This window comes from Mauremys mutica, chromosome 1 (assembly GCF_020497125.1).
Source record: "Mauremys mutica isolate MM-2020 ecotype Southern chromosome 1, ASM2049712v1, whole genome shotgun sequence".
In the NCBI taxonomy this organism is placed as follows: Eukaryota; Metazoa; Chordata; order Testudines; family Geoemydidae; genus Mauremys; species Mauremys mutica.
Genome location: NC_059072.1, coordinates 180,798,659 through 180,823,833, shown reverse-complemented (window position 1 = coordinate 180,823,833; position 25,175 = coordinate 180,798,659). Strand labels below are relative to the sequence as shown.

General features: G+C 39.4%; 1 protein-coding gene across 5 annotated transcripts in view; it reads left to right on the top strand.

Annotated features, from left to right (window-relative positions):
• The window catches only part of CADM2 (cell adhesion molecule 2), a 996,746-nt gene that overhangs the window by 212,845 nt on the left and 758,726 nt on the right, over positions 1-25,175 (top strand). Inside the window, exon 2 of one of the 5 annotated variants that reach the window (XM_045002083.1) lies at positions 456-516. The exons of 2 other annotated variants lie outside the window; for them this stretch is intronic. In XM_045002083.1, coding sequence (XP_044858018.1) covers positions 493-516 — 24 coding nt within the window. In that variant the 5' untranslated portion in view covers positions 456-492. Of the gene's footprint in view, positions 1-455; positions 517-25,175 lie in introns of those variants that run through there. 2 more of the 5 variants (XM_045002084.1, XM_045002079.1) reach the window with 2 other exon arrangements.

The following is a 25,175-nucleotide window of genomic DNA, read 5'->3' as shown; positions in this document are numbered from 1 at the left end:
ATATTCTAAAATTGTTAGTTAAAATATGGCATATCCCACCAGGGTTCATGGGAAGGGTTGATGGCCATGATGGCTAGTCATAAAAGTTCATTAGTTCTGAAACTGTTTTATTTAATCATTGCTGTAGAAGTACATTCTGAACACAGTCTTCATCTGCTTAAATTTGGTTTAAAAAGCTTTGAGGCTGGCTTCCTGGTACAAGTACAGTATTGTATCATCACCAGGGAAAAATCACATAATTTGATTTTTGCTTGAAAATATAATTTCACTCATATTTTTGTTATGCTCTTCTGCCCCAACTTTACAGTATTGCCAGTGTTTTTGTATCTTAAAATAATCAGCACAAATTTTTAAATCAATCATGTTAAATCTATGAACTTACCATATGCAATATAAATGAATAATATGTTCTCCAATAAACAAAGTATGCTTATATTTTTATTTTTCCCCCTTAGGTGAGTAACTGGAATTCCTGGTTCTCAAGTATACTTTATGCTTTTCTGTAGTGTGCTGTGGGTAAGTACGAAAACTATTACATATTGTATTTGTTGTAAAAAGGAATGATTGCTGATAGCAACATTATAATGCAGTGCTGTAATCGCTGGAATAGTTAGTACCTATATTATGAATATAGCTTCAGCAAGTGTGACTCACTCAGTGATGTTGAGATGCTTGTAGTGTAGGAATTATCTAGATTTTACATTCTGAGAGTTCTATGTGTAGGCCTTTGTCATTTGCAGTAATAAATTTTTGGATGAACTGAATCAAAGCTTCAGGACATTATAGACTATATAGAATTACAGTAGTTTACATGGGGAAAAATAGGATGAAATAGTACATGGAAGTTTGGTGTAATCCACAGTGCTGTGTAAGTCGTATGAGTTCGGAAGTTTCATTTTCAAGTCTTTTATTTCTATCAGTGAAATTGAGCTTGTGTTGTACGTTGACAAAATTAGCCTGTACCTTTGTGTAAAATGAGGTCAGCCTGAGATTTTAAGTAAAGTTTATGTTTGCAATGTCATTTTGCCACTTTCTGATTATTGTCTACATCCTAAATGTAATTGTTGTAACTGGAATAATCTATACTAGTTCTAATATTCTTTTTCTAAAAGGCTTTAGATTAGACAGAATGAGTGAATTATTTTTCTCATATGTATTATAAAATATTCCTCTTTGGTCAGAAAAGCCAGAAATAAAGAAAATAGATGAACTCCTGACCCCACTGAAGTCAATTCTTAGTTTTGCCACTGACTTCAGTGGGGCCAAGATTCACCCAGTGTGTTGAAAATGGCTTACATAACAGTCATAAATTAAGCTGAATGGTAAGATAAATGTACATAGATACATTACAATATTTTAATTGTGTAAGAGACTCAACTATTGCTTTACTTAAATTGGCATCTACATACTACTTAGAATTCAAGACTAAATTTTTAAAAACTGATGCTTTGCTTGAGACTTTTGAAGGAACTCAAATATGAAATTGAAAAACGACTAACTGTGGTAAGTAACCTGTCACTTAAATCAGCATATGTACCAGATGACTGGAGGGAAGCTAATCAACTGCCTATTTTTAAAATAGTTTCCAGAGGTGATGCTGGCAATTGTGCCAGTAAGCCTAACTTCAGTGCCAGATGAATTGGTTGAAACTGTAGTGAAGAACAAAATGATCAAACTGGGGAAGAGTCAATGTGGCTTTTGTAAAGGGAAATCATGCCTCAGCAATCTATTAGAATTTTTAAGGGTGTCAACGAGCATGCAGATGAGGTTGAACCAGTTAATATATTATATTTAGACTTTTAGAAAGCCATTGACAAAATCCTTCTTCAAAGACTCTACTTGGACTAGAGCTGTTCAACATATTTGTAAACGATCTTGAAAAGAGGGTGAATAGTGAGGTAACAAAGTTTACAGACAATACAGAATTACTCAAGATAGTTACCTCCAAAGCAGACCGCGAAAAGTTACAAAGGGATCTCAAAAACTGGGTGAGTGGGCAACAAAATGGCAGATGAAATTCAGTGTTGATAAGTGTAAAGTAATGCACATCGGGAAGGATAATGCCAACAATACATACAAAGTGATGGGGTCTAAATTACCTGTACCACTCAAGAAAGAGAACTCTGAGTCATTGTGGATAGCTCTCTGAAAACATCTGCTCAATGTGCAGCATTAGTAAAAAAAAAATAAAAAAAAATGAACAGAATGTTAGGAACCATTACGAAAAGGGTAAATAAAAAGACAGTAAATATCATAAAGTCACTATATAAATCCACGGTGCACCCGCACCTTGAATACTGCATGCAGTTCTGGTCACCCCATGTCAAAAAAAGATATAGTAGAATTGAAAAACAGTTATTGTTAGGGTTATGTAACATCTTCCATAGAAGGAGAGATTAAAAAGACAGTGAGTGTTCATCTAAGAAAAGAGACAACTAAGAGGGGATATGATAGAGGTCTATAAAATCATGAATGGTGTGGAGAAAGAGAATAGGGAAGTGTTATTTAGCACTTCACATAACAGAAGAACTAGGGATCACCCAATGAAATTAATAGGCAGCAGGTTTAAACTAAACAAAAGGAAGTACTTCTTCACACAGTGCACAGTCATGCCAGGGGTGATTTTGAAAGCCAAAAGTGCAACTAGCTTCAAAAAAGAATTAGGTAAGTTCATGGAGGACAGGTTCATCAATGGCTAGTAGTCAAGATGGTCAGGGACACAACCCCATGCTCTGGGTGTCCCTAAATCGCCAACTGCCAGAAGCTGGGATTGGTCATCAAGGGATAGATCAATCAAAATTCCCCTGTTCTCTTCATTCCCTCTGAAGTATCTGGCACTGTCCTCTGTCAGAAACAGGATGCTCGCTAGATGGACCTTTCGTGTGACCCACTATGGCCATTCTTGTGTTCTTACTTCATTCTGGGTTGAACGTTGATCTTTGGATTAACACATGCCCAACTGATTTGTTTATTCATTTGATGGAGACTATCTAAAATATGTATGAAACATTTTTCTTGCCATTTTACATTTACTTTTGGGAATCTGATATGTTATACCAGTACTTTTTGTCTTATGTAAGTAGTTTGTGCATGCCTCTTCTTAGCATGTGAACATAGAATCCTTATAGAAATAGGAACGCAGACACTTCAACCAGGAACATTTCTTTTAAGAGCTGATATGAAGACTAGGTAGTTCCCTGCACAGTTTGGAAATATCAGCAGTGTACAGTTTCTAGTGGAGGAAGAGTGCATGAGAGGTAAAGGACATTTTTAATAATGGACTTTTTCATTCAAACTGTGACAGAAAATTTGCATTTAAATCCCAGTGGCTAGGCTGGCTCTGGAAGAGACCCACATTCAGCCTTGCTTGTATGACTTCAGGCTCACTCAGCCAAATCAGCCTTTCAAAAAATGAAGAAAAACATTTTAACTTCAGAGATCTTATAATAGATAGCGAATGCTCTCTCCTCCCCCTTTAGAAACTGGAACATTTGATAATACTCTTCATACCACCGCTAGGACCATTTCCTCAAGTTGAAAGTCAACGAGAGAAATCCTGGCCTGACTAAAGTCAATGGAAACTTAGTCATTGATCTCAGTAGGACTAGCATTGCCAAGATATTTTTATGTAGGGGCTGTTTACAAATGTGGGCCTGATACCAGCATGCCATAGACTTTATCCCTTGAATCAAACTTCACTTGAAACAATTTCACAATCAAGTTTTATCATACTGGTTACATTCCAGATTGTTTTATAAGCTTAAATTGCTACAGTTTGTAAATTACAGTGGGGTATTTTTTTCCTTTGTATATGTTCAATGAAATTAATGGACTTACACCTTAGGCAAATTTGGTACATAGATTTACAAAAAAAAGATCATTGTACCAAATTTGTTCATTATCCCTTTTAAAACTCATTGAGCTATATTTACCATGATCTCACATAGTGTACTTCCCAATGCCAGCTAGATCCACTGCATTCATGCAGTCTCCTCTCCAAGTGAGCTGTCGAGGTTCATAATGTATGATGACGCATAGCCAAAGAGCCAGCCCATGGAAGCGGAATGATACCATGAGGCACCTGAAGTATAATTTCTATGAGGCAGCTCAGGCAGATGCAGTTTAATGTCTAATTTCAAAATGTTAAAAAATATTTACTTTTTCAGAAATTTTTATTCCTCAGAAAATTTCAATATTTCAACTTTTCAGCCCAATTCAGCATGAAAGCAAATGCTGAGATATCGGAATTTCCAGCAATTCCAGCCTCGGTTATTTGTCATACATGGAGACATTCTTAGAGTGATAAGCCAAAGAAATTAACCAGCAATGCGTGCAAGCCTTGTGAAATTAAGATATAAATTTGAAACCAAGGGGTTAAAATAAAATACTAAGAGAAAAACAGAAGCTATTTTCTTTCTCCGAAATCAGTGTTCTCAGAAAACTGTTTTTAAACTGTCATAATTTTCTAGAGAGTATAATGTTTTTCCCCCCCCTCATGTTCAGTCTCTCCCTAGCTAGAGACAGTAGGAACTCACAATCTTTTTATAGCTAGAAAATAGATGTGTCTCCAAGAAGTCCAGGTACCATTATAGTAAAGATCATTGAACCTTTGGCATGCTCTGGTAAAGATATGCTATCAAATATAACAGTCTCAGAATATTACTTTCTCAAGTTCCACTCACTCAGATGTATGCACAAATATTAAGCAGTAATGAACACTCATCAACATCTGTTTAAAAATAAGAGCTATGTATATGAAGATGTGCTTGCCTCCTGACTGGACCAAAAGATAGGCTTCTATTGCTTTTACTTTGATATATCCATCTAGGAATATGTTTTGCCAGAAATAATTGTACTGAATAGATTTTTACTCCTTTTAGAATTGTTCCCCAGTTTAGAATTTAGTCCATATTGCTCAAGGCTCTGTCAGTTGCTTGATTCTATATGGTAGGAGGAAGATTGTGCTCCAAGAAATCTCCAGTCCCATGTTGTTATCAAATAATCCATCAATTCACCATGCTTTTTTAATCTCTTCTCTGCAGTTAATTGTTTTGTAAAATGTATTTAAAATTATCATAATTAGCATCTTCTAAGACTCAGCTTCTTTTCAGTGGGAATCTATTTTTTTCTTTTGTTGTTGATACATTTGATTAACTTGTATGGAAGAATTATTTCAAAATGGTGCTTATTCATTTCTAATGGTTCTGTGGTGGTCTTGGTGGACTATTCATTCAGCCTGAACTGTTGCTATGAGGGTACCAAGTCATCAGTTTCTTTTTTACCTGAGACTTTCATTGCAGCTTCTTGGAGTTTATAGTGCGCTTTCATAAGGCATTAATGCCTTAACACACTGTGCCATAGCAAGTCTAGATTTGATTTGACCATGTCATAAGGTCTGTTTCTTCCTTGAGAACTCAAATGCTTGCACTTTTTCCTGTGTTTTGGCATGTGATATATTTTTGTTTTTACTTTATGGTGTATATCACAGACTTTCCTATTATTTTTGTAGATTTAGTATTGTATAAACCTAAAACAGTGGTTCATTGTAGCTCGTTCATTGTAGCTCGTTCATTGTAGCTTCCCTTAGACTATAATTTCTTGGCAGTTAAAATTTTTCTGAAACTGATATGTGCCATAGAGTCTTCCCAAGCCATTTTATGTATGTATAGCACTGTTACAAATACTTGATTGTTTCTCATTTTTGAGACATGCACTATTCAAAAGAGAATTTTTGCAAGAAAATCTGGCAAGTGTATGCTTCAGAATGTGATCTAACTTTTTTATTTTGACATGTTTTTAAAATAAGAGTTTTTGCTTTGAAATGTGGGCACTCTACATCCATGGTAATAGCTATTTAAAGATGTTTTCCAAACATTTTTATTTCACACTATAATTATGCATATGCAGTGGAGTATAGCATGAATTTCTACATTAATTTCTAGAAATAAGCGATGTAGGGCCTAGTCTACTCTTAAAAGTTCTGCATGCTATAGCTATACTGGCAAAACTGTCCTAGTGCTTATACCTGGGGGGGGAGGGGGGGAGTTCTTTGACCAGTAGAGCTTATACCAGTTCAGCCAGCAAAATAAGCTATACTGATAAAAGCTCTCTTTTGTCAGTATCAATTGCATCTACACTAGGGCCTTTGCCAGAACATAAATGTTGCAACACGTAAATAAATAAATCATAGTCCTAATAGATATTGCTATGCCTTCAAAAGTTTTTAGTGTAGATCCGGGCTAAGATTGTTATACAAATTTTCAAAGTGAGGAGTCTGACCCTATATTCAGTGCCAATATTGCAGTGCCTCTGTTTTTAAAGTATGATGACAGTCTTGCGCTGAAATGTTATAGACTAAAAAAATAACGAATTTTGTTGCTGTTAAAAACAGTCATATGTAGCAAGTTTTTCCTCTTTATATATTTGTTTTATTTGGGTAAAACTGTTCATTATGTTCATTAGAGTTTAAAATCAATGATATTTCACACACTTTGAATCAACATAATTTGGACATACTTAAAATAATGTCATAGCTAAAATATTGTCTGTAAAGATGTACCACAGTAGGTCTTGTTTTAAACTCATCCTTTAGGGCTCAATCATAATATGCTAAGATTCTTGAATTAGGGCCAGTGCTATATGATATGATGCACCATTCCTAGAGCATCATAAATCACATTCCCAGAGTTAGTTTTCAGCCTGGTTCTACTGTTGCTCTGGGGAGGAAATGAACTGACACCATGCTTTCCCCAGTGCACTGGCTCAGCTATGCTGGTGAGAGTGTTGCAAGATGGAGCCGAGGTTGAGGACCTACCAGCTCTGCAGAGGCTGCTTTCTTTCCTTTGTGATGGGACAGGTAGCCAACGCAGAGGCAGAAAGCCTCACTACCCAGGCAATAGTTTGACATTTTAACAGATACACCATGCTGAATATAGAGTAGATGGTAAACAAAGTATATGGTGTGTTTTCATATTTTTTTATTTTTACAGATAACATTTCTCATTATTTTATTATTTGAGGTCTAATACAGCACTCTCAAACTCCAGTAACTGGTAGGTAACTTTTCCATGTCCATTTTAAAGGTGTTATCTTTTGATTTAAAAAAGTATCACCTTGTGTTGAAAGAGAGAGGGTAAATAGATGAGACAATTTGGCATTTACTTTGTTACTCTTTGTTTTTTTTTATATACCTCTGTTATAACTCTTCTTACTCTTTTTTTCTTTTGAAACTGATTAGTCTTAGTCTTCTAAGTATTTCCTTGCCTAGAAGCTTCTATCTCTAAACATCCTGTTTTTCTCAAAGCGGAAATAGTTTAAATCTTTTGAAATGAAATGAATACTGAAGCCAGTATTAAACATGATGCAGTATAGTGAATGTATGTAACACATTTATGGTTTGCAGTCTTTTTTGCTGTAACTTCTTAATTCATGGCACTAACCTATCCATGGGAAACCTTTAACAGCAAAGCTATCCTTGGTTGCAAATGTTTGATGCTGTTGCCACTTCTTTCCCTACAATATCTGACTCTTGGATGAAAAGTAGGACCCCTGATGGGGGATCTTTTCTCAGTCTAGTGCTCAGGTTTGTTTGCTTTTAGGTGCTGTGTTTAGGTTTCAGCAACAGATCAGATATTTCTGCCCACTCTCTACTTGAGGACTTAATTCTGCTTCCATTGAAGTCAAACTCCTATTGCATTCAATGGAAACAGGACTAGACCATTGGGAAAAAAATAGAACAGATAAGCAAAATACTGATGAGCCATAAACCCAAGAAAATTCTAAGTGCTAACTGAAGGTGCTATATAGGTAAGACTGTTTCTTCTGCAAGTGCTTGCTCATGTCCATTCAACTTAGGTGTGTGTGCTCACCACATACACCGGTGCCAGAAGTTTTCCCCTCAGCAGCATCTGTAGGGGACCAACTCTGGAGTGGCACACACAGGCTGCAGTATATAGGATGCCTCCAGATTTCCACAGCCTCAATTCCTTCTTGCCTCCAGTGACAGTGCTGGCTAGTTCTCTTGTATTATAGTGTATATAGCTTTCTGTTACTGTTTATAAATCCCTTAGCTATAGTTAGAGAATTCATAGTGCTGAATGGAACTTTTGCATCAGGATGGGGCATGCTCCAGTCCCCAGGCTTTAAGCCTTGTGATCACTGCAAGAGGTCCATGCCCATTAGTGATCCACACAGCAGTTGTCTGCGTTGGTTGGTCGAAGGACACGCTAATGAGAAGTACAAAATTTGTAAATCCTTCAAGGACTAAAAAGGAGTGCAATATTCATGTAAGAGTGCTCCTTATGGAGTCAGCCCTCACCCCGGCACCCGAGCAATGCTCCAACTTGGCACTGAGTACCGTGACCTCGGTACGCAGCACCCCACCGGGACCATCCACCGGTGAAACTGGTCCCCATCTGTAGCTCTGACCAAGACGCCTAAGAAGGCAGCACGAGGCTCCAACCTCCCACAAGGGAAAAGGATAAAACTGGGTGTGAGCACTTTTCATCCACATCGAAATCTCGGGTCCAAGCTCCAGTGGAGCAATGTAGCCCAACCTGCTCCCCGCCAGCTACCCTAGATAGTGGCAGAGGCCTCAGTCAGCTCCGGGTGCCATCCATGCCAGAGACCCTGAAGGCAGCACAGGAGATCATGTCCCTCAGAGTGCTGCCCACACCAGCTCCTGTGGTTCCCCGGTCATGAGGTAAACCTGCATTTGGACTGCTTCTGTCCCCACCTAAGCAGCACTGTTCCCCATCATGGGAAACGTCCCACCAGCTCTTGTCCACCTGTAGCCGCCACGCATCTGACTGTGAAAGGCAGACTCAGCACAGCCCTATTCAGTCCTCGCACCTTGGGATGGGCAGAGAGGCTCAAGGCGCAGCTCGCAGCTCGCCGTGCCACCAGGTGCAGACCTTTGGAGGCACGCATCCCCACAGAACTGGCATCCCCACAGCACCGGCATCTTCCTCGTCATTGCCAGATGAGCCTATAATGGGGCCCCCCTCCCATGATTCCTCCAGATGACACTAAAGCACACCAGGAACTACTGAAGAGGGTCACTGCCAAGCTGGGTCTTCAGGCAGAGGAGCTAGAGGAGACCTCAGACTCTGTCTTCGATGTCCTCTGCTCCATAGCGGCGTCCAGAGTGGCTCTGCCCCTTCATGATGGGGGTTTTTAAGATCACTAATACCCTGTGGCAATCTCCCTTCTCCCTGCCCCCCATCTCCAAGAGGGCTGAGTGCAATTACTTTGTGCCATCCAAAGGCCATGAGTACCTGTACACCCACCCCGCTCCCAACTCACTAGTGGTAGAAGTGGTTAACCACAGAGAGCAACAGAGTTAACCTGGGGCTACCCCTAAGAATAGACTCCAAGAGACTAGACAAGACTAGACTTGTTTGGGCATAAGGTTTATTCTTTCTCTAGTCTCCAGTTGAGGGTGGCCAACCATCAAGCCCTCCTGGGCTGCTATGATTTTAACAGCCATGGCCAAATTCAAGGGCTCTCTTCCTGAGGCTTCTAGGAAGGAGTTCCAGGCTATTATGGAGGAGGGTACGACTGAGGCCAGGGCGATGCTCCAAGCGGGGTTGGAAGCGGTGGACACTGCCACCTGAACCATGGCCTCAGCCATCGCCATGCACCAGGCATCATGGCTGCTACTTTCTGACTTGTCCACAGAGGCTCAGGAGACAATGTGAGACCTTCCCTTCGATGGGCAAGCGCTGTTTGCGAAATAGATGGACAAGAAGCTCCATGGCCTAAAGACTCCCGCATGGCCCTTAAAACACTGGTCCTGTATGTTCCCGGCGCTGCCTGCAAGCGGTTTAAGCCACAGCAGCCTCAGGGCCCGGTGCGCCACCCTTGCCAGGAGCCTCCCCATAAGAAATCCAGAGGCTACAAGAGGTGTCCTAACCAACAGCCTTCACAGGCCTCTCAGTCGAGCTCGACCCACAATACGCAGGTGGGCAAGCACTCATTTTGAGGGTATGCCTGCGGGCTACCTACTGGACTGTTCTCAGGATCCTCCCTCCCCTATTTTTGCCAACTGCCTTTGTCCTTTCCTTCCTGCATGGGCATCTATAACACTGGACTGATGGCTCCTCAGTATGGTGGGGCGGGGTTACACCCTTCAGTTAATTTCTACCCCTCTTTCTCACCCCCCACCCCCATCCCTCTTTAGAAATCCTTCTCACAAAAGTCTCCTCGCACAGGAGGTAGAGGGGTTACTGGAACTAAGTGCGGTGGAGGTCGTTCCTTCAGAGTACAGGAACAAGGGGTTCTGTTCCCGTTACTTTTTAATCCCAAAAGCCAAGGGCAGTCCGCGACCTATCTTGGACCTGCAAGACGTGAACCGCTTCCTAGCAAGAAGGAACTGAGGGTGGGGGGAACCGACGGCGCCCTATATACCGCAGCATGTGTGTGCCACTCCAGGGGGCGCCAGAGCTGGTCCCCCTACAGATACTGCTGAGGGAAAAACTTCCAGCACCACTGCATGTGGTCAGCACACACACCCAAGCTAGATAGACATGAGCAACACATCTTGAAGAATACCAGTTATGGAAAAGGTAACTGTCTTTTCAGTTGGGTTAGCAAGTAAGAGCGTGGCTTGCCTAACAGTGAGTGGTGCTTGTCTCCCTCCTTTGAGGTGTATGTGTGTGTGTGGGGGGGTTAATAGGAAAGCTCATAATAAAATTGAGTTGTCAAATTTTAAAAAGACAAAATACTGGTTTACTATATAGTATAATGAACTGCGGGCACCATATTCACTTTACCACTGTGCCTAAATGATTATCGACGCTCATAGATTCTACTGCTGGACATTAAAATAAAGAGATGCATACCTCCAAAGTGTGTGGGGGGGACCTTTTTGTAGGCTGATACTTGTGGTGATATACAGAATCACACTTCTTTTTTGTTTTTAATGTATTAGTCCCTAATGCTGAGGTTTCACTGCATGGCTACTGTTTTGAGTGGCCCTTCTGTTACTAATGTGGGACAAGCACTAAGTCCCAGAAATGGACCTCATCTCTCCTCCTATTTCATTTCAAGATGCTTCAAATACACAAGGCAAATTCAGACAAGAATTCTCCTGAGGTCCCAGGGTGATTGGCAATGTTGTTAGTCACTCTTCTCACATTAAACCAGAAATTACGGAAGCGAGCAATTTTTTAACTTTTCACAGGCTCAGGAAAAGTTCACCTCGCTAGCTGGGGTGTTCTGTTGATGAGTCTGGGAGCAATGAAGACATACCCCTTCCACCTGAATTGGTGGGGAGTCGGGGAAAATCCCAGACATAAACAGTTGGGACACTCCTACATATGTTCCCTGGTTTCCCCCCCCACCCCTCCTGATGACCTGTAATGCACATGTATGGAGAGGGGTAGGGCTCTACTTCATTCTCTTTCCTACCCCCCCATTTCTCTCCCTCCTCTATGCTGCAGGGAGCAGACTCTCTCACATGACATTAAGGTAAAGGAGCCTGCCCTGCCACTCCTGCTGCCATTGGAGCGAGGAGTTAATATGGGATGGTTGATTGGCTCTTGTCTGCTGGGGTGAGGGGAGAGGTTTCTTCTGGCAGGTAGCCAGTCTGATTCTGTTCTAGCCCCCTCTTTCCCACCCTTATCTAGTGTGCTGGATCTCTGGTGATGGAAGGAGCTAGGTTATCACCAATTTTGTTTAGGGTCCAGAGTTGATTTTTGCCAAACTGCTTTTAAGGGTTTATTTGTTGTTTTGTATCCCCCCTGCCCCATCTTCTATCTGGCATCCTTGGAGATCTGAGCCTGGAATTTAAATTACATTCCTCACAACTTTGAGTTTCAGTATGGTTGGTGGGTTAAAAGAAGGTCTGAGATTCTGATAACCTGATTGGCTGCTTGGTCTTTGGTCCTAAGCATGACACTGCACAAGAAATGGATATGCTTCCGTGTCTCTCTCACTTCATTGCCTTTGTCTCCTGTGTGGAGGGAAATGGTTTGCAACTCTGCCTTCCAGCCAGGGTCACTAGGCAGGCCTGAGGGTATAGAGGGGACATTGTCCTTATATCCATCCTCAGGCTTGTAGAGGCTAGGGCCATTGCTGCCCAGTTGAATTCTTCACTGGAAATGCCCTGCCAGGTTTCCCACTGGTGAATGGTTTTAATAAAGTTGCAGCTTTTGCATTTAATCATACTGTGGCATGCTTTTTCCATGTTTGTTTCCACATCATATGTAGGTTTGAGTTTGGTTCAAGAGATAAGTGAAAAATAGTTACTTTTTATTTTATTGGACTTGCTCCGCTTCCTTACTTTAAACCACCTTCCAGTTAGTTACTTTGTAAAATTCTAAAATGTCAGCATCATCCTCTGCCTCACAAGTAGTATTCATGTGACCTATTTTCAGAATCTCATTTAAAACCAAGATAAGTCAGCAAACCCATACAGGCTTAGGGTTAAATACAATATTGCCACATAATAACAAAAACCTAAATAATTTAAATTTATTATTCAATATAATTTTGGCTAATCTCATTTTCTGAGTCTCTGTGGAAGTGTAGAAAAAGATAATTGAAAATTCTTTAATGGCTTGAACAGACATTCATCATTAATATATTCAGACATGAACAAATCTAATTCTATGAACAGGATTTTCAGCAATCAAGTGAGAGTTAACTTCAAATAATGCTCCAGAGACCAAATATAATCAAGACAAACTTCCTTCTAAATGTTATGTTTATTGCGTTGACAAAAATAATAATGTACTCAAAATACATCGACTTTCTTAGAAACTTAGTATTATGCAATAACTGTTAAAAATCAGCCCTTTCATGCTTTCTGCTTCTTTAACTCACTGAAAGAGAGTTGTAGCATACTCTTAATGTATATGCTGATCTCTGTGGGCAAACTTACATAGTTGCAGAGACCCATCAAGGCGATAGGGCTTCTCTTAGGGGCAAGATCTACCTGAGTGAATCTGATTGTAGAAACAGGGCCATGATGTATAAAACAACATGCTATAAACTGCCAGAGCGATGATATCTCAAACCTAGTATTCTGATAGTTGATTAGCAGTCCTTTTCTGAATTAGTAAAGTCAGTTTAAAATTGCTTTATAAAATTAGAATAGCAATACAGACCTGCAGATTATCATCCCTTGAAGCACCAATAATATATTGGGTAGGGTGGTGATGGGATGTATACTTCATCTAAAATGCTTAATCTCTTGCCCCGTACACACTCAAGCTAAACGGTTATTAGCCCTCATTGTGTCTTCTCCCACTTCCTTCTCAAGGCCTTCTTCCATGCTGTCCCATCGGAATGGGAGACTCCCTATCACTGACCTAGTCTGACATGTCTCCTTCAGCAGGGGTGGCTCTAGGCATTTTGCCGCCCCAAGCACGGCTGGCAGGCTGCCTTCAGCGGCTTGCCTGCGGAGGGTCCGCTGGTCCCGCGGCTTCGGAGGCATGCCTGCGGGAGGTCCTCTGAAGCTGCAAGACCAGCGACCCTCCGCAGGCAAGCCGCCGAAGGCAGCCTGCCTGCTGCCCTCGCGGCGCCGGCAGAGTGCCCCCCGCGGCTTGGCGCCCCAAGCACGCACTTGGTGTGCTGGGGCCTGGAGCCGCCCCTGTCCTTCAGGGAGCTCTACAAACCTCAGTCTATGCATTACTAAAAGCTTACTGAAATAGATGTCTGAGGTTGTGTTCTCTACTCTCCTCTCTCCCCTAATGCACATGCAGTGTGCGCACACGCGCACACACACTCTTGTTTAGTTAGATTATAAAAATTTTCACTGTAGCATCTTATCTGTCAATTACCTTGCACAGAGTTATTGCTTTACAAATAATACATAATTTTGCCCAGTGGTTCTTTTTAGATTGATAGAGGATCACTACATTAGCTGTTTTCAATTATACCCCTTACAAAACACCACAGGTACAGCTCAGAAACTGCAATAACATCAATATATGATGTCTTCATTGCACTTCTGGCTTCTCTTGTGTTTTGAGTAAAATTATTTATATTTGATTTTTTTTTGTTTTTTTATAGAGAAATTTAAATTTTATAAAAAGAGTGGACAGGAAAAAAGCAAAAAAAAAGTCTATTCATGAATATGTGTTGTATCCAATTAAAATGAAACTATCTTCCCAATGAAAGGTTAATAGCTCGACGTGGAAGTGTGAGGCTCATAATAGCTGATCATTACATGGTAGATCCAACTGGTTCTTTTGTTTAAATTAATTGTGTATTTAGAGAATCTTTAATCCATAGCTCATTAACACGATACACCACAATCTTGCCAAGAGAGTTTTTGATTAGTGTATCTACGTCTAGGGTGGGCTTTTCTCACATGCTGCACATTAGCTTGTGTCTGCTCTCTTTGAAGTCAATGATGGAATGCCCTTTGACTTCAGTGGGAACAGAATTAGACTAATGCTGAGTGCTTTAGAAAAAGCCCACCATTAAAGAGTAACTGCACACTTCTGGCATTTCTTGTGAAAAGGAGCTAATGCCATACCCAAGGCCCCGTTCCAGATTTGGACTAGCAGCTCCCAACAGGGTTGTGTGCTTTTGTTTTGTTTTGTTATTGTTGTTAAAGTAGCTTTCTCCTGTAACTTAAATATGGCAAAATTCAGCATCTCCACTCCATCACATTAAAGAAGTGCTGTCCAGCATGTGAATGCAATTATCAGTTTCCTTAAAAGGATCAAGACTAATGTGATTGTCTTCCACTTAAGGAATGTGACTACACTCTAACAGAATGTGCAACAAAAAGTGCTATGTTTGTTAATCAAGAAACAAAGCAAAAAAGGAGGTAACAAATACAGGATTGAAAGAATTGCATTTGTAAATATATACTAGGGATATCTCACTACCATCAGAAATATTAGTAAATATTAATCTTCGTAGTCCTATTTTTCATGCATATTAATTTCATGCGCATATTAACTAGTCTCCCAGAATCTTTGATTTATTCCAAGCCTCAGAGAGGTGGTTCTTAACCTGTGAGTGACGTGAATTCAGGAATTTCATGTGATTGAGTATTGGGCTGTACCTCATTATTTGTGATGTCTCCAAGTCTATGGAAATCTAGATGTCTAGGGAAAAGACCCCTCAAACTAATAAAGTGTCTACAGTAATATATTGTAAACATGATTGGGTAATTGGTAAAGGGTGCCTATGATCTAAATGTGTTCTGTGGTTGATAAGAGGTACTTGTTACTGCAGACATTTTCTGTAATGAATTAAATAAGTATCCACTGAAAGATTATTTTTAACTCATTAAGAACTGCCAGCTGTCTCAGCTGTCAGTAATAATGACTGGATTAGAGTTCCATTTAGCAAATGGATCATGTAAACTAAAGACAGGGCCTTTCTTAGGCATATGCAGAATACACAGCTGTATAGGGCACCTGAAAATTTGGGGCACCACTGGGTCTTAGTGTCCACCCACTCGGCTTTCCTATCGCTGTTCTGACCCTTCCTGCAGGCTCCCACAGCTGACAGCTGCAGCCGGGTGACTCTTACTCCAGAGGGGATCTAATAACTTAAAAGTGAAAAAGCATTCCAGCCTGCCAGACCTATTAGCACAACACTGAAACTGTTAAAGAGCCATTCAAGTGGTAATGAAGCCATTTAACAGGCATTTGCCAAACCCTGGTATATATGGTCAGTTTCTGAATTTACTGACAAAAACAGTTGTGCATTGCTGGGTGAAAACATTATCTCAAGTTTACTCAGAACATGTTAGTCTACAGAACCTTAGTTTAAAATTTGCTTTAAAAATATTTCATTAGTGAGTGCCTAAAATCTTTGGAAAGATATTTTTTAAAGTTGGTGAAATTTCATAAACATGTCTATTGTTATAGAGATCAGACACAGTAAATTAGTGTTCCCTTTTTCTAAAAGCAATGAACATTGTTATGAACACACTAAATCTGTGACTGATTTAAAATAATGACTTTGTTTTAGTGAGTTAAATATGTGGCAATCTTGAATGATTACTTTATGAAGGCTTAAGAGTACATTTAAAATATAACATGAGCTTAGAAATACTGATTAAGAAAATGTAAGACAGAGAAGAGCTGCATCATGTATTCCATAATATTTAATGTTGTATTCAGCAAGACAGCTGACTTGCCCTTACTATAAAGTTTTTGCAAATAAATGTCTGACAAACTTCAGGGCATATCAAAAAACCTGTGACTGACATTTTTTATTCACAAGTTTAGTGCTTTTAATTAGGTACCTTCTGCATGTCCATTCTGCATGAGGGAGATGGTACAGGTCTCTATGTGGAACTCTGACTCTCTTCCGCTATGAGGCGGGCCGGTCAGCTCAGGATCCTTTGTTGCCTTGTCTCTTTTCCCTTCTGGGCTGCGAGTGTGGTCTGCCATCAGGCATAGGAGCACCAGTTTAATAATACTGTGTAGGGCCCCATAAATCCTAAGGACAGCCCTGACTAAAGATACCAAAAAAGAAATTCCATACATAATTAGGTAAATGAAAATGTCAAAAACAGAACACATAGCAAAATTAATTGTGGAAAAGCAATTTTTTCTTCCAAAAAGGAGTTTTTGTGTCTCATCCTATATAAGACAGAGAGCTTGAAAGTTAGGTTGGGAAGTGCAGACTGCCAGCATACCAGTTGCAGAGGAGAGAAACACAGAAGCCAGCTCCTTACCTTACACCAAGGATAAAGTATCCGTTTTTCTGTATTCTGTGTAGTCCTGTATTCATCTTTGATTATATAATTCCATTTGAGCCTATTTGACAATCTCACATTGTAATTAAATTCAAATATGCAATAGAATCAATTTTGTTTTTACAGTAATCTTTGAAAATCAAATATTACTTTATATTAAAAGATATTTCATTACATGCAATACCCAGGTAAATTTTCTTTTGGACTAACTTCTGAAAAAATACCTAACCTGTACATTAGGTCAGCTTTGTAATAGCCCCCAGGAGAAGCTGTTTTATAATAAGAACAATTGTCTCTTTTTGGATTCCACCTGACTAGGGGGATCCTTGAGCAGCATTGAATAGCTTTAGTGGCTCCTACATTAAAAATCTGCTAGCCCATAGTGCAGCAAGTGTGATAAAGAGGAAGAACATGTTTCTGGGGCATTCCTATGCCCGGTAATCTTCAACTTCCAAGGAGGACAGGCAGCCAGCACTACTTAGGGTATGGCTACACTGGCGAGTTGCAGTGCTGGAAAGCCTCCACCAGCGCTGCAATTAGTAAGTGGCCACACCTGCAGGGCACTTCCAGCGCTGCAACTCCCTGGCTGCAGCGCTGGCCGTACACCTCACTCAGCATGGGGAATAAGGATTCCAGCGCTGGTGCTGCAGGGCTGGTCATCAAGTGTGGCCACACACCAGCGCTGTGATTGGCGTCCAGGGTATAAGGATGTATCCCAGAATGCTTTTATAAATTACTCTCTTTGTTTTGTTATGCAGCCTCTCTTTGTTTTGTTGTGAACTCCGAGCTCTGTAGCTCCGTTGATCCGTTGATCCCGGAGCTGTTTATCTACAAACACATTTCCTGTTTGCTGTGATCAATCTGTGAACAATCAAATGAGATAATGAGGCAGGCAGGGAGTGAGTGTTTGCTTGACAGAAACAGCGGGGGCAGAGGGGAGAAAGGGAGTCGTGTTGGCTGCAGGCTGTTTGCAGTTAAGAGTTAAGGGTAAGGGATCGGGAACATGTTCTGATTTTTCAAGTCAGGAAGCTAACACACAGTGTTGGCTCAAAAAATCCACTCTCTCTCTCTCCCCCCCCGCTCCCTGTCACACTACGCCCCGCCCCACCCCCCTCTTTTGAAAAGCACCGTTGCTGCCACTTGAATGCTGGGATAGCTGCCCATAATGCATCACTCCCAACAGCACTGCAAATACTGCAAATGTGACCACACACCAGTGCTGGTAGCTGTGAGTGTGGCCACACACCAGCGCTGGCCCTGCACAGCTGGACGACCAGCGCTGCAACTACCAGCGCTGCAGATTTGTAAGTGTAGCCATACCCTTAGAGAACCTTCTAAACAGGCCACTAAAATCTGGGCTTTGTCCCATGCATGACATATTTTTCTCTTTCCAAATGTATAAAAACAAATCGAACAAAGACATTGTTCATTTGGGTAATTTAATACCAAATTTTGGTTTGTAGTGATTTTTTTGAGCTTTTATAATAGGCTTTTATATATAGCTTTATAATAACTTTTATATATAGGTGTCCCTAGACTCTGTTTGCCAGAAGCTGGGAATGAGCGACAGGGGATGGATCAATTGATGATTATTTGTTCTGTTCATTCCCTGTGGGGCACCTGGCATTGGCCACTGTCGGAAGTCAGGCTACTGGGCTAGATGGACCTTTGGTCTGACCCAGTATGGTCATTCTTATGTTCTTATAAAACAGTGAAACTAGGGTTTCAAAGTGGTACATGATCCCAAATAAACTCACAACTCTCATAGCACTAGTAAAATAGCTCTGTACTTCCACAAAACCTGTAAAAATGTAAATACAATCAGTAATTTATTCTAGGATCTAATCTGCAACCCTTTTTCCCCGTGGGTTGTTTACATAAATAATCCTATTGACCTCAAAGGGAGCATTTGCATGAGTAAGAATTGCAGGATCAGCCCAATAGCCCTTAACAATTAAAGGTTAAAAGTTGGGCAAGACCATTTTTTATGAATTGTACTAAAAGTCTTGTTACTCTATGAAAATGATATTTCTGCATAGAAATGATGGTATAATTTATGTATGACTGAACAACATGAAATATGCAATTTTGCAATTTATGTGCTCCAACTCGTGTGCTCTTCTCTCCTCCAGGATGTGGAACTGATAAAAGGGTTGAAGTTGCTGGGAAAACGAGATTGCTAGAATAGCTCTAACATGTATCATTATAATGGTATCTCCTGGTACCACTTCATGGACTATAAAATTTCCATTACTTCTTTCTCTGCTGTAGAAATTCACATACTAGGTTTTCTGTTGCTGTAACTGGTTTGTTTTTTATTTATTTTTAAAATACATATTTCCATGTTTAACTTCTCTGTATAAATTGAGCCCTTTAACTGTTCCCCCTTCTATTTAGTCTTACAAAGGAATTACGTCCAGGTATGGTAACTTTCTTCATATGTTTGCAATATTTAATTGGTGAGACGAAGAAAATAATATATGCAATTCTGATTGCCCAGCAGCTTTAAAGTGCCCCTTCCTGCCCCAGACCATACATTCAGAAATAATTACAACTTTATAAAATATTAAAAACTGCAAGTGCTAGGGATGGGGCAAATGTGTGTGTGGGAAGGAATGTTAACTATTTTATTTTAAAATAGGAAGAATGAGCTAAGTTGGATAGCCAAACAGATATCTTTCATATTCTGAGGTCACCACAGGAAAATTTGGCTCACTATTGCTTTAGTAGTTGTTGTTGTTTCTAATAAGGGCTAAGGACCCCAATAACGGATCAGAGCTCATTTTTACTAGACATTGTATAAATTTAATAACATAGGCAGTTTCAGCCCCAAAGAGTTCACAGTCTATTGTCTTTCAACCATACACAACAGAATAAACTGACAAAGCAGGGAAGGGTGAGAGAGGGCAAAATAAGTAGATGGGTGTATTTGCATAAATCTGCAATGGTCTCAGTGGTCACAGGTGGACACCAGCTTAATCAGAACTGAGTGGTATTGATTTGTAGGCATCACAGTAAATATAAGTTTTGAGGAATGATTTAAGAGGATAAGGTTGTGACGTTTGGAAATTTGACAAACTGTTCTTCCCAAGCATAAGGGACAGTATGAAAAAAAGGATAAAGATGCTGGTGGGGAAAATGGAGAAGCAGGTGATCAAGATTGTGGCAGAGAGCAGAGACCTATCAGGAGGATAAATAAATACTCAGGTGGTGAAAGTCTGAATTGCAGATATTGATATTTAATGAAATGAATGAAGATATAAATTAAAGTTTTGATTGTGTGATTAACCATCCCATCGTGTACACGCAAAGTGGTACTATTTATGCAGATCTTTACTGTATCTCTATTCAGATGACATTGCTGTATGTATCAGCATATAACTGACATTTTTGTATGTTCATTGTATGTATGAAATGCTCACCACAAAAAACAGTAGCTTGACTGTAGTTCCCTTTTTTGTTGTTGCAGTTTATTATGACTAAGTCTTAAATGTAAATACAGGTCTAATTATAGATAATCCCAGGAAGCAGCCCTCTCAGCTGGCCCTTTCTGAAGTGTCTAGCTAGCCTAGCTACCATTCTCCTTTTCACGTGAGAATTTCGGTTTACAGCTTTGCTCCTGGCACTTCGCAGTTAGCAGCCTTCAGTCTCCCTGTAGATTCTCACTTTGAAGTGCTTCTCCCCCTGAGGCTCCCAGTTAGCAACCTTCCTTCTCTCTGCAGACATTTTCTTTGCAATTTCTCTTCTAACAGCTTCTTTTAGACTATCCATCTGCAGTTCATTTTAGCAGTTCACAGGCAAGAAACTTGTTTGTCATTTTCATCATCATGAAAGACAAAGTAAAGCTTCCAGATTCCAAGTATCTAAAGGGGATGACTGAAAGCATGCATTTATGAGACGCATAAAGCTTTTATGAGCTGTAAAAATCCAGTCTGAGGGACAGTGCATCAAGGAATTAAGGGCTACTACTCATTAAGGGGTGGTAGCTTTCAGTGCAAAGGGTACTATCTCAGTTACAGAAAAAAGTAACATGGGGACTAGGACTAAATATTTTCGGTATTCCTTTTGCCTATACAAATGGTAGTGGCTTTCATCAGGAGGGCTCTCAACATTCTTACCATCTTGACTTTTCCCAAGTCCTCTAACCTTGTTTTCACGCCCTTTGCTTCTTGGGAAATCCAATTTGTACCAGCCTCACAAAAGTCAATATTATAGATTGTTTAAAAAAAAAAAAAGATCAAGGAAAAGATCAAGGGTGGTGGTTTTTTGTTTTGTTTTGTTTGTGTGTTGGTTGGTTTTTTTTTTGTGGTGGTGGTAAGAGCTAAATAACTGAATGTGGCCTGGCCTGGCCTGCACATTGGAGCACTACAACAACTTACCACAATAGCCTGGCATTTGTCAATGATGGTCAGTACATAAGGTACAAGGGGAAAAAATGAAGTTGAATAGTAAAACCAATACCAATAGCCTCCAGGAGAAGTAGCAGTGTTTAACACATAATTATCTAAAGAAAAAATAGTTTCTTTGATTGTGCAGCCTTCAGCTTTGTGTAATATACAGTACCTCAATCTCAATAAATAGTTTTGTTTTTGTTTTTTTCCCCTAGCCAATATTAGTTTAGTGGCTTAGTAATCGTGATGGTTTACATAAAGAAAGATCTAGATAATTTTACTTTTCCAAGTAGATAATATTATCACAGTATTTCCTATTCTTAATATACTAAACATAATTGTATTTAAACCCATGGAATTCTGAATTGAACAAAACTCAAACCCCTGTATTTAATAGTACAGATATGTTTGATTACACGTTTTATTTTCCTGTGTAGCTTTCTGAAATTTCTTACAGTATCTGTTTTTGACCAAAATACATCTTCATCCTAACTTTACATATCTTCAATCCGTGTTAAATACATAGTTTGCATACCATGTTAGCAGTATAAAAAAAATAATCTTGAGATGAGGTAAAAGAGAGGCTGGTCTCATGGTTAGGGTGCTAGCCTGTGACTTGGGAGACCTGTGTTTAAGTTTTTATTCTGCCATAGAATTCCTGTGTGACAGTGGCAAGTCATTGAACATCTGTGTGCCTCAGTTCCCTATCTGTAAAATAGAGATGATAATAATAATCCCCCATTCTCAGTGTTGAGGATAAATACACTAAAAATTTAGATGCTCAGATGCCAGTGATAAGAACCATGTAAGCACCATATATAAACAGACTAGCACCAGTTGTGTAATATTAATCAAGTGGCAATTTGTGACCTTTCTATAAAATGTCTACATTATTTAATGTATACAAATACAATCTCACTGAATATTATCATGTTTGGATTTTACTGATAAATAAATTACATTGCATTATTAAGGTTATGCAGGGCTGCCTCATAATGAAACCTAAACAGTATTTTTAAACTTAAATATCTGGCTTTGCTCTTACAGGGTTTTGACCAACTGGACTGAGTTGTTTTTCCCTTTGTCCCAAAAGGATCTGTGCTCCATAGTGGTGCTATAGCCAAGACACACTGAAGTATATCTAGGAAATCTGTTGACCTTAATGCATGGTTAGGTCTACTGGAAACTGATTGACAGTGCTTCTACAGTGGGTTGCTTTATGAAATTCTTAGTGATACATTTATTTAATAATTAAAACTGTACAGAGAGAACTGGCATTCATTCCTATAATAAAGTCTTGGGATCCCACCATCAAACTAAATATTGATAGCAAAGCATGCAGAAACAGCCTTTCTGCCCCACCCCCAATTTAGCAAATAAGAGCTTCCAGTTCAGGTAATCCAGTTCCAAAATGTTCTACCTTTAACAAGCTTTGATAATATCCCAGGATACAATCCTTTTGGCTAGAAGTATGCAGGAAGATAAGATAATGGATACCTCTTGAAAAATGACTTCAGAACTTTGTGTTTGAGTGTATCCCATCATCTTGGAAACTCTCCTATTTATGGAAAGCTTGGTTCCCTAGAGCATTAGTTGTAGCCATATGACTCCCATTGCTTAGCTGGAATATTAGACTTCTCTAGGGATAGAAGCCTGCCACAGTGGCATGATTGACATGGCAACTAAAGAGAGGGAAGAAAGGGATCTTAAAAAGATTTGAAAATATTTGGTCCAACTTTTTTAGAAACCTTTGATTAATTCCTAACAGATGGGAACTGAAATGTGTTTCTTCTTTCTTCCTTCCCTTCCTTTCCCTGTACCTGTTAATTCTTTTGTCTCTCTGTTCTCCCTATATTTGTTTATATATAATTTAATAATTTATATATGTAATTTATTTCATAGTACCTAAAGCCTAAATAACATGCTCTTAAAACAGGGATGGCACTTTTTAGAGGATTTTAGAGGGCCATGTGAGATGTCCCTACCCACTTGGATTTCTATCCAAGATGTCTGCAGAACACCAGAAAAATGGGATTTTGAAGCTTGGTTGAATGGAGTATGGCAATATACTTGAGGAATTATTTGGCAAAGTATGGAGAGCTCACCTGTATGTGTTCTATCTGTCTACCTACCTATCCATCCATCTAGTTTTATATTATCTGAGCTTTTTCCATTTAAAGCAATAGCGAAGTCCCTACTGGCACTTCTCCCTTTCTGAGGGCAACACTTTGTGTAAGGTAGGACATTTTTTGTTTGTTTGTTGGGTTGGTTGAAGGGGTTTAGTAATAGAATGGGGTGTTCATATCATGAGTATCACATAGGGTGGAAAAGCATTCTCAAAGAGAGAGGTTTCCCAGTCTTTCATAAAGATAGTCAGATGGTGGCTTGTCTTACCACTAGAAGATTGGTCCAGAGCCAGGTTTCCCAGACAGAGAATGCTTTGCACCCAGCTCTCTCATGTTTTCACTCTTTGTGATCTGCAGAGAAGTGAAGCTATGTCCCAGAGGAGTGAAGTTGTAGTGATGGTTTATAGATTAAAAAACCAGTCTTGGATCCATCAATTAATTGCTTTGAAAATAAGGACCAAGGTCGTAAACTGGCATTGGAAGCTTGTTGGGAGCCGGTAGAGGGACTTTACAATGGGCTTCATGTACTCATGGTGGCCTGAACCATGAAGAGGGTGGGTGGCCACATTCTTTACTGGCTGAATCCTATACATTGTCTTTCCAAATCATAATTGATACTTAGATGCTATACATCTTAATATTAACAGGTTTCACTTGCTTACTATGTAAAACAAATACATTAATACTATTTTATAAGACTTTTTATTTTATACCTTAACTTTTGCAATAGTAATCAGTTTTCTGAGTGTTGTGGAACCTTTGCTATTGAGAATGTTTTGATGTTTAAATAAATATTAATTCTATCTATATCCCATGGCTAGCCAGGATCCTGCTTAGTTAAGTGGAAGTGGACATTATTTATGACTCATTTTTTTTCAGTGATGTTGTATAGTATAAAGAGATGTTGGTACATATAAACAGGTGATTCTTTATAAAGAAACATATGTTAAAGATATATCAAACACCATTACGGAATCTTATGATGTAACTTATGGTGCAACACTCTTTGATGTAACTTAAGATGCAACATCCTTAAATCATGTGTTGTAATTTCCCCCCCAGCTTGTATCATATATGTGTGTGTTTATTTATATAGGGAGAGACAGACAGACATATACGTTATGCTGGATATTTATGTGGTGTTTTTGAAATGTGTATGTTCAAGGTAAAGTAAAAGAACTGCAATTAAAAGACATTTATGTAAGTGAAAACAAGAAGTTTTCTCTGGACTTTATCATTTATCATTTTTCTTTCAGATTAGAAACAGATAGATAAGCTGCATACAGTTCCAGAGTGAAGGCAGTGGAGTGTAGAACTGCATGCCCCTGTCAAATTGATAGAGTGGAGATGCTGAATGAGATAATGGAAACTTTCTATTCAGTGAGGACTGGAATAAAGAAACCATTTCTAGTCATTCATCAGCATTGATTGCCTTAGTGCTTGAGGCTTAGATCAGAACTTACAGTTTATAAACAGAGAGTCAAACAAATATGGCGATCAACTTTGGAACTGCAGTTAGCTTATCATTTGGTACAAAGTAATCACTTAAATATTTAACAAGTAAACTAGATGTAGATCATGAACATAGTGTGATATGCAAAGGATCAAAATGTGAACAAATATTTTGATAGAAATATAACACTTGAAAAGTAAGCAATGCCTTTCCCAACCTGTTCAACAAATGGATTCCACACACTATGTAAATACCAAATACCAATTCACCCCATTCATACGGTTTAGCTTTACTTGCAAAGGAAAGAACGCTAAGATAAATTAAACTTTCTCCTCAGGCTTAATTGTGCATATGATTAATTTCTAAAGATGCCTAAGTACACACCCTAGATTGTCCCTGCCCCACAGAACCATTCCCACTTTGTTTATACCCAACTGAAGTAAGAGTCACCTTCTTCATTTAGGAAAATCCACAAGGATCAACACCTGCTAGCATCATGTGTACATAATCATGCATTCATAGTTGTACTAATA